The sequence below is a fragment of the Corythoichthys intestinalis genome, chromosome 2, assembly GCF_030265065.1.
Source record: "Corythoichthys intestinalis isolate RoL2023-P3 chromosome 2, ASM3026506v1, whole genome shotgun sequence".
Taxonomy (NCBI): domain Eukaryota; kingdom Metazoa; phylum Chordata; class Actinopteri; order Syngnathiformes; family Syngnathidae; genus Corythoichthys; species Corythoichthys intestinalis.
The window spans coordinates 66,972,986-66,983,653 of NC_080396.1; the positions used below are offsets into that span (position 1 = coordinate 66,972,986).

Here is a 10,668-nt window from a genome sequence, read left to right on the forward strand (position 1 = left end):
GCATACTGGCATAGGGGGGTTGGGGGGATTTCCCCGGTGAGTCGGTAGACGGGTGTAGGGAGAAATACTGCAAGTAGGGTCGTAAAACTAAGATCAAACCAGAAGACATTTGTGGTCCCGAGGTCAAATGAGCGGACCCCCTAATCTTAAAAACACTAAACTATATAACACCACCATTCTTATCATTTAAAAATTAAATAAAGTTACATGATCTTAAAACCAATCCATCTACATGTGTTCCGTGCGCTGTCATGTTACAACCTTATGTGATTCCTATGAGCAACGGGTCATTTTAGTAGACAGTCTGTTACCGTTCTCATTTTTATGGTACTGTAAATCCATAGTTCTGAATAGGTTTTTGACAAGGGTGGTGAATATTAGTCATGGACCTCTCTAACTACTCCCATACCCCAAAACTATGCATTTTTATTGTACCAATATTTAGAAAATTTGAATTAAAAGTCCTACACATACGCTTTGATCAGGTTAGTTCTCTAATGGCTTACTCATGTTATAGTTTATTGTATCAATGACCTGTTTGTATTACAATCACTAAACTATTGTAATTATTTTACTGTAGGCTAGTTACAGGCCCGGGTTTTTGTTTATTTTATGATTATTGTCCATAAACAAATGCTGTTTTTTCCCCCCATTAATGTACAGGTACGTGTGTTGCCGGCTGGATGGTTTACAACACCATCCATGAAGTGGACCAGTCTTTCAATGACTCCCTGGCCACTCCCTCTCCCCATTCCCCCCCAGCTCCTAGTCATGAAAAAAAGCTTAAGATCGCTGTGTATGAAGTACAAAGTAAAAGTGTTTTTACTGTATGCAGTATACATTACCAATGCACACACACACACATCCTTACAGATTTGCATTGGTGCCATCTAAGTATCTCAAAGTGACTCTAATGATAAACAACATTATTGACTGCCTCTCTAGATTTTCCTCCCCCTGACTGAGGTCCTAGATCTGTCCGTCCCATTATTCCCCAAAGGGCTAATACTGTATGTATTACTGTATGTACTCTCATGTACTCTATGCCTGTGTGCATGGGTGTGTTTTCATCACATTCTGTAGACAGATCTGTTTTCATCATCCCCAAGAGACCTCCTGAGGTTAGCAGACTAAAAAGCAGGTCCCCATAAGGGAGTCGACATTAGTGGATCTTTTGCGGTAAAGGGAGATACTGGAACAGAGTATTTAATAGGAAACATGTGCGCACTGTGTCTGCTCACTGAGGGTTGCTCCCATATTTTAAAACTCAAAATTTAAGAACCCCTTGCATGGTGCATTGATTTTTCCACAAATATTCCCAATTGCATTTCAACCACATAGCAGACCCAGCCAAGTTCAAATGACCCTACAAGCAAGAAGCATCATTGCTTGTATCGCTCTAAGCCTTATGCAAATATCACTCTTCACTAAGGATGTGCAAGCATCAGCAGAAAAATTATGTTGCCAAAGCCCTAAACTTTCCAATGCGGTCACCTAAATGGAAAAAAAAAAAAAGAGTACACATTCAGATTTTTTTTTTTTGCACACAATGGGGTTATCAAATCAAGAGAGGGTTACTTGGTTCCTTGTAAGAAGCCTAAAAATGAGTGTTGCGAAGGGCATTGTGATTTTTGTCAAGCACCGTTTCTTGGGAAGGTCTTGTAGAAGTGTCTGTGTAGTCAGAAACCGTGTTTGAATATAAATTATCGGCTACTGTGCTGAGGAACCTCAGAGCATCCAGTGAGAATGTTTTTTACCAAAGATGTTTAGAAAATGCTCATACAGGTATACCTCAACCTGACAGCTAAATTTAATCTTAATTCAATTGCTCAAATTGCTTCAAAAAGAAAAAAGGCAGGCACTTCGAGGGCAGAGTTGTTCCTTATTATTATTATTATTATTATTATTATTAGCTGTGCATACCAACGGTCTCAACTAGTGCTGTCAAATTTATCGTGTTGATGGGTGGTAATTAATTTTTTAAAATAATCACGTTAAAATATTTGACGTATTTAACGCATGCACGGAATTACCTGCTCATGCATTGCCTCAAACAGATTACAATGACGCTGTTTTCTGCACATTGAGAGCTGAGAGGCAGAGAAAGGCGAGTGGACACAGACGTTCATTGGACCCAACGTTTATTGGCATAAGCTTCGGCAACTCCTTCACAACAAACATAAGTATCATTTAGTGAAAGCACAACAAAAATAATATTCCTATGTCTCAAAAAAAAAAAAATCTTCACAAAAAGAAATATGTATTAATGAGGCCCTCTTCTCACACAGTTAAACAACAATTCAAAGAGAACTGGCACTCCCAATCAAAATAGCTATGCAAAATACACATAAAACTTACTCAGACTTTGGTCAAACATTTCGTTTAGCTCAACAAATACACTCGATGGCAATATTTAGTCACAATATACAAACTATTAGAGGTCTCGTCCGTTGTGAAGCCAGCACTCAAATGATCGTGAAGTACAATGGATGGACCAGTAAACAGGGAACTACGGCGTCAGTTGAGGGACAAAACACTCATTGGCTAGATTTCTAAGTAATTTAAAACTCGCCATTGACACCTTGTGGTGTATTTCAATCACTACCTTACATAGTTAAAGACGCTGTGGAAGAACGGCAGGGAGCCCATGTGACGTTACTGCTTGGCGACGTCAACAATGGCGAGCTACTAGTTTATTTTCCTTTTATCTGTGGATCCCTTTAACAGAAAGAACGTTAATAATGTTAATGCCATCTTGTAAATTTATCGTTATAATAAACAAATACAGTACTTATTTATGTACAGTATGTTGAATGTATATCTGTCTTGTGTCTCATCTTTCCATTCCAACAATAATTTACAGAAAAATATGGCATATTTTAGAGATGGTTTGAATTGCAATTAATTGTGATTAATTAATTTTTAAGCTGTGATTTCCTCGATTAAAAATTTGAATCGTTTGACAGCCCTAGTCTCAACGCAGATTTGCCCTGCGCATTCTCCCAGGAAAAAAAACAAACAAAAAAAAAACACTCTTAATGGGGTTCTTTAAAATAACCAATACTGAGTGCAATGACACATTCCCAGAGTTCAGACTGACTGTGCCGATTTAAAGTCTCCCATGGAGATATCCACCAGGCTGCATTACCACAGCAGGTTAACTTCTTTGGGAGTAACATTAGTCTTTTGTGAGCAAAACAGTTTTGTTCACCACAAGTTAAATGAGTAGTACTCTTTTATTGTGCAAGGCAAAAGAAGGTGTGGGTGGGCTTCCAGTGATGCGCTTTGTGAGGACCAAGGCAAACGGTGCCCTGGATACATGACAGCCAGAAAGCGTGTGTGATTACATGTGCACATCCCATCCGACAGTTTTGCGTTGAAACATTATTATTAAAAGCCCCCCCACAGACACACACTGCTCTTCCCTCTATTGTCACCCTTGCAGTCAATAAATCAAGTGTCTGAAGGGTACACTATGGTGCATGCAAGCATCTGGTCCCTGCACCTTTGTTCTGAAACACATGAAGGTGACATGTAGCTTACCCTTTATGCATACGCGTGTGTGTCAGGGTAAAATTATCCGTTGATATTGAAATGTGATATGTTGGGCATAGCTATGTATGAGCAAAAATGAATGCAGAATTGATTGTTCATGAAATGTGGAGACTTATCTAACACAACCCATCAGGATCAGTTTGGCAAAAGCATAAAATTGAACCACACTTTATTTTGTGTGATGATCTCAGAATATGCAAACTTTGACATATGTTGAACCCCCCAAAAATTTAATTGCCAATGATTTTTTTTTTTTTTTTTTTTTTTAAAGGAGCATCAATTCGCTTGAGGCAGATCAATTTACTGAATGTAGAGAGTGGACTTACCGCAAAAATTGATGTTGAAAATTGAGTTACCACATACACAATACAACCCTACCAGAAAGTACTCAGCATTGTTTCAAGCACAACTGCATCTCGCAGTCGCCAACCAATGTTCAAGTACAGGACGCATAGCAGTAACTGTTAGTGATTGTAGTGACACCCCCTGCTGGACTGAAGAATCCACTACCACAAAGAATGCAACCTCACTTCCAGCGAGCACGCCTGACAGCCAATTTCCCTTGCAACCAGGCCACAACAGGATGATTTTTGAAGACATAGCCATCCTGTGTTCCATACTTACTCCAACAACAACAACAAAATGTTACAGCCAAATGTTGAACATACTCAGTCGATATACTTATGAACACTTTCAAGAGAATGTCTAGACAGTTGACTCCTATAGTCAGGACTGTCCGAGCCACAGAGTATGAGATAAATGTACTGTGCAGTTGCAGACAACACTGGCAAGACACAAAAGGGCTATTGTGTGCGCATAGCTAAACAATACAGCTGAGCAATGAGGGGAAAAAAGCAAAAGGGATCAATAGAGAATTGCAATTAGCCCACATCGGCAGGAGCAGTGCCAGATTAGACACAGGATGTCGATTCCATTTCCTGCACTATCGGCTCGAAAACTTGCTGGACTGGCTCTGTAATTGGAGCAACAAACGGGGCCGCTTAAGACATTGCGGTGTGATGGTGATAACATATACTGTTAGACTAATTAATGTGGGGTCGGGGAGGGTGGTGATGATAGTCATACAGGGCTGCTTCAGTATATGTGACTCACATTAAAAAACGCTAAGCGCATGTTTTCCAAAATTCAGTAATCAAAATGAACATCCCTGATTTTAAATACAATACATATTTTTTTAACTACATATTTTTTGGTATTCAAAAGAAAGTTTTAAAGCTTTTACCTTTACGGATGACCTGGCCTTGCAGTATATCCCTTGGAATCAAGACAGAATAGAAGCTCTGTGAGAAGCCAGGTTGGCATGGGCCGTCAGAGGAATGCTCGCCATTATTCACCTGAAAGGAACGTTACAGTGGGAGTCATGAATAATTGTGAAATAATTTTTATGTATTCATTTCCTCTGGTCCAGAGGCCGATTTAAAAGCATTAGGTAATCTCTGGCAGCGAAAATTGAATGGTGGGGTTAACTGCCCTTTTTTCCAAACTGCAAGAGTGGTCCATTAAAGACTAGATGACAAATGTTCAGGTGCCAGTGTGCGAGACTGCACAGAGTTGTCGTTTGCAGACAGACAAATAAAAAGAACATCTACTTTGCAAACTTTGCATCTACACAACATACAGCGTAGGTCTGATATATTTTAGTTTAATGTCTGCCATTGACAACTGTAGACGTCCAATTCATTTTGCCTGAATGGGGGAGGCTGGCAGCGAATGTATGCTGTCAACTGTCCCAGTCAAAATGGGTTGGACGCTTAGCGCCATCAATGGCAATGAAACATGAACACTCTCAGGCGGTTCTCCTGGTCTATATGAATTGGACGTCCATCACAGTCAATGGCAGTCAATGAGTTAAGGCCACTGAATGTGCGCAGTCACATTACAGCGTCAAGGCATGTGACTGGCAAGTGCATGAATTAAGAATTGCGTTCACGTGAGAACATCCTGTGTAGTAACTAATAAAAATGTAGGCACACCACGTTTTATCCATCACATATTCCCAAGATAATGATGACATCCTCGGAAATTAATTAAGATGCCGCTGTTTATGAGAAACAACTTTAAAGGTAGTTTTGATACCCAACAGAAGCACAACCAACTGGAACGGTGAACAGATTTGAGATCAAATTACAACAACAGTAAAATACTTATTCTACGTATATAGTGAGGTTCTGCACACTTGCATGCGTTCCAGTACTGAGAACAGAAACCTATAGACGACATCTTCGCGCATCACTTCATCTCCAATATATTTCACTCATGAACTTACAAACTACTAAATACCGAGATGGTTGGTAGTGTACGCGTGAGAAATCCGCGCCAATGCGCGCACGGGACCGGCTAAAAGACTATCCTGCAATGTGCGATCAAAGGCTTTGAAAACGCATCATGCAGCACACTGTCACTATAGTCGCTTAGCAAAAGAAGACTGAATCTCACCCGGAATGTGTGAAGGAGGAGGGCTGCTGTCAGGACCAGAGCCAGGTCAGTCCTCATCTCGGCGGACGGAGCGAGCGGCAGCCACAGCAGCCTGGGCGAGGAACCACAACGAGAGAAGGCGAGAGCCCAAAATCTTCTCCGCAAATTGTTGAACGTCTCCTTGTCCTGGTTGCCTGCAAGGTCTCGCGATCGTGGGAGTGCGGCAGCTCCTAAGTTTGCGCGACTCTTGTGTGCAGGTGAGCGCTCGACTCTGCACAAAGGCGCAGTCAGCGTCAGACTCCCAGCCTCCCTCACAACCTTCGCAACCCACACACACCCTACCCCTCCCTGAAACACATGCACTTAAAGAAACTCCACAAGTCATTGGTATTTCTGCGTTAGCTTTTATTTTGCAGCCATCTGAATTTTCATCAGTAAGCCTACCTTTGCAAGCTTTTGCTAAATTAGCCTCCTCAGGCAACAGAGCGTTGTTGTATTTTGATGATTACTTTTCGCAATTGGCTGGGGCTTTAAAATGTCAAATTCAAGTAAAAATAGCAAATTACACTTGGTGTAATTTATAAGCAATATGGTAGCCTAGGTTATCGCATGTCCCTGAAGTGTAAAATATTTTTCATGTCTCCCTCCTCCAACACACCTCAATTAGGCTTGCCACCCGTCCCTTGAAATACGGAATCGTTCCGTAACTGGGAATTAAAAGTTGCGTTCCGTATTGAACCAATATGGAACGCTGTTTATTCCGTATTTCACAACCTCGCGCGACCCGCGGGTCCGGCGGCAGGGAGTGGCGGGCGGCGGTGCGCCCAGCCCATGCACGCCTGTCACACACAAATGGACACCTGCGCTCATGAGTGACCACTGAGCCAACAATAATGAACAAAAAGGACAGGAGATATTAAAGACTGCAAGATAGTTATCTGTCTGCCCGCTGTTGTGTGCCCTGCACTGACTGCGCTCCACTTCCGGGTTCGTTGCCTAGTTACGTCGCTCGCTCTGCTCAGTGCACCGCCCGCGCGTTTTCAAAACAAATATGTCTTCTTCAACAGCAGAAGCGCAAGACACGCCACCTCGTCCTCAAAAGGGGAAACATCTCCAAAAAATAGACTGGGCTCCATAGAGTCACTGATGATGTTTATAAAGCAAACTGCAAGGCAGGCAGGAAAGTTTTTTCTGTGTCTCACAGAGGTGTAAAACAGAATGCTGCAGGGGACCTCCACAAACTGAATATAAGATCCCAGAAGAGCCTTCGTCACAATTCTTTGTACCTGAAACATCTCCCGACAGACCCGGCTGCAGAAAGAAATTACAGGGGGGGCATTACATTTTTTTGGGGGGGCACACTTCTTCAATGTAAATTTAGCCGTAACAGTGGCGTTTTTACCTGTTATATTTTCTGATGATAGTGTCAGTCAGTGAAACTGCAGGAGGTGGCAGCGCTATCCCTTCATGTTGACTTTCGGCCGCGTCTTTGTCATGGCTTGAGTTCGTCTTTAGTTTCTTGAAAAAAAAAACACGGATGTCCATTCCAATTTGAATTAGCAACGGAGGAGCCGCTCAATCGCCATTTCTGTAACCGGAGCAATCCCTATCCAATCGCAGTCCACAATAGGAGATGTTGTGCCGAAAAATAGCAACGAAATGTCCCCCCTGACGGGAACGCTTATTTATAACGCTTTATTGAGGCGAAAACATCTAATGTTTTCATGGACTCGTTACAGTAATGGATTTACGACTGCAAAATCACTTTTATATAAATAAGTTAGACAAAATACTAGTACTTTATTTTACTAACAAATCGTGGACTGGGCCACGTAACCATCTTTGAACAGAAATGTATTAGTCTACAGGTTTTCACGACCATATCTCAATGACAATCACACAGTTATGACATTTAGTTCAAGCAGAGTAAAATAATACATATATTCACGGTATAAGAAAATCGTTTTCATGTCCATCGATTGGTAAGAAAAAGCTGTACGAGTGACGTGTGGGCGCTCAACAATAAAATAAATAAACAAATAAATCAAATAAACGCTCAATAAAGCGTTATGAATAAGCGTTCCCGTCGGAGGGGGACATTTCACGCGGGGCGGCTATTTTTCGGCACAGCACCGGCTACTCAGCCCGCCCCCCTTATCTGTGATTGGCTAGAAATTGCCTACATTCGCTGCTGTGATTGTGACGACAGATCAAGATAGGATGACTAGAGCAGTGTTTTTCAACCTTTTCTGAGTCACGGGACGTTTTTACGTTGGAAAAAATCTTGCGGCACACCACACCAAAATGTTCCAAAATTACTTTCTGTATAGTATATTTAATTATAAAATAATTTCTCAGTATTTATACTTACTCAGTGTGAAACGTTTAGCAATTAGGCTTGAAAAACTATCAGACAGGGGACTTGAGCAATGCATTTAAGCACATAAGAGCTGGTCGTCTCGCTGACAATGGCTTTGCAGACAGGTAGTATTAACGTCTCTGCCACAGTTTGGGACTTTTGGGATTTAGCAACAAAGTAACTGGCTTTCAGGGTGTTCTTATTTACCTTTGTAGTTTTCCTCAAAAAAGTTGCCCATTTCTCTGTGTTTTCACGAAGGCGTACAAAATAATCCATCGACTTGTTCTGAAGCGACGGGGGTTCATTTGGAGATGAGTTTAAGCTTGTATGGCGCCATGGCGCTAGATAGCCGCTCGTGTCGCGTTCAAGAACTGCTCGGATTTCTAGGTATCTCCTACCTAGCTGTCCTCGATAATGTGTTGGAATAAAACAAAGAGGGAGGATTAACGGTGGTCACATATGGATAAAATGGAAAGGACACTTTTGTATATATCGACACTTGACGAGTCAAATAATGAACAGTAGAAGTGCTGGGGTCCACATTGTTACGGAGAGCAAGGTGGCTGACGGCTAGAAATCCGAGCAGTTCTTGAACGCAACACGACTCATCTGCACACAACCGAGAACTTTTTCCACATTCCTTCCTTCCTACTGCAACTTTGCCCGACGATGTTGAAAAAAAGCGACATTGGATAATTTCTCGCGGCGGCGGCACAATCGATTGAAAAACACTGGAATATAGGGTTCATTCTCCCCGTGTGTGTGTGTGTTTTTGTGGAAGATTTAAAAAAATAAAATAAAAAAAATACACAGTACAGTTTAATCGAGCTAGGGCGGGCACAGCCGTCCCTCAGGGCGGGCACGGCCCCCTAATGCCCCCCCATGCCGCCGGGTCTGTCTCCCGAGCTTGATTTGGTATGTTATTATGCTGTTGTATATGGATAACACAGAGGCTATATTTATATTTACCTTCATACATCTTGCATTGATAGGAGCATAGCTAGGCTATTTCAGTTGCTATTATGGTTGATTATTTTCAAGAATGTTTTTTTTTTTTTTGAAACATGCATTTATTACCCATCAATATGGAATGAATGTATGTACCCATAAAGAGCATCTTATTTTGTTACGCTAACTAATGCTCCTCATTTGGAATTATTCCTAATAGATTAACAGCAAATAAACACTGAATAAATAGTCCTACTGCGGATATATATACTATCTATTGATTGATTAATGGTGAATTTGACATCATCCCACTCCTATCCTCTAAATTACTGCAGCTGAGGTGACACAGGTATACCACACAGTAAAACGTGGCCAGCCAGAGCTACAATAGTGCTGAGTGTGGACACAGGCTCAATTAGAAGATTTTTATGTGATTCCAAAATGTTAAAGAAAATGACTTTGGGGAGAACGAAGCAAGAGACACTGTTGATACAAGTCCTGGGTGCAAAGGCAGTGGGTGATGTGCTCAAGATCTTAACGTCACCCATCCCATTCTCCATACAGACAGATACAGATGTTTCCCCTTGCTGTCCAGTACTTCAGTCCAGAGTCTGGGCTCACCAACAAAATGCTGGACTTCATAGAGAATGCAGACGAGTCAGCTGCTGGAATTGTAGCTCTCCTGGAACATTCCCTTAAGAAATTGCCTTGTCAATGGATCACGTGACCGGATTCAGTGCCAACAACACAAATGTTAATTACGATATTCACAACTTCGTTTTCACTAACCTGCAAAAAAAAACAAAAAACAATGTGCTGCAAGGAAACTGCCATGCCCACATAGTGCACAATTTAGTTTTCTCATCTAAAAATAGATACATTTCTACTAATTTTCGGAGTTTTGGGGATGCCGCTTTTTATCGCCCGTACGGCTTTGGGCGCAAAGGGGGCGTCCCTTATTTCTATTTCTGAAAGGTGGCAACCCTAACCTCAATCAAACAATCAGGATCGTTATCAGGCTCCTGCAAAACTTGATGAGCTCATCATTTGATTCAGGTGTGTTAAATACGGTGGCCCTGAAGTGCCAAACAAAACGGCAAAGCAAAGCAAAGAACACAACAGCAAAACAAAAAACTCAACATCAAATCAACAAATAAAATGGCTAATCACATAACAAAAAAACACAATGACAAATTACATAACAACAAAAAAACTGATTAAAAAAAACAAATCACATAACAAAACAAAAATAAAAAAAACATTATGACAAATTAAAAAAAAAAAAAAAAAAAAAAAAAAAAAAAAAAAAGCCAAATCACATATAAAATTTTTTTAAAAAAGACAACGGCAAATTACGTAAAAAACACAAT

General features: G+C 41.1%; 1 protein-coding gene across 1 annotated transcript in view; it reads right to left on the reverse strand.

Annotated features, from left to right (window-relative positions):
* The window catches only part of LOC130907767 (cadherin-4-like), a 429,614-nt gene extending 423,343 nt beyond the window's left edge, over positions 1–6,271 (reverse strand). The window contains exons 1-2 of the mRNA XM_057823203.1: positions 6,013–6,271; positions 4,799–4,910 (exon numbers count right to left, since the gene is read on the reverse strand). Coding sequence (XP_057679186.1) covers positions 4,799–4,910; positions 6,013–6,069 — 169 coding nt within the window. The 5' untranslated portion in view covers positions 6,070–6,271. The remainder of the gene's footprint in view (positions 1–4,798; positions 4,911–6,012) is intronic.
* Positions 6,272–10,668: the final 4,397 nt, after the last annotated feature.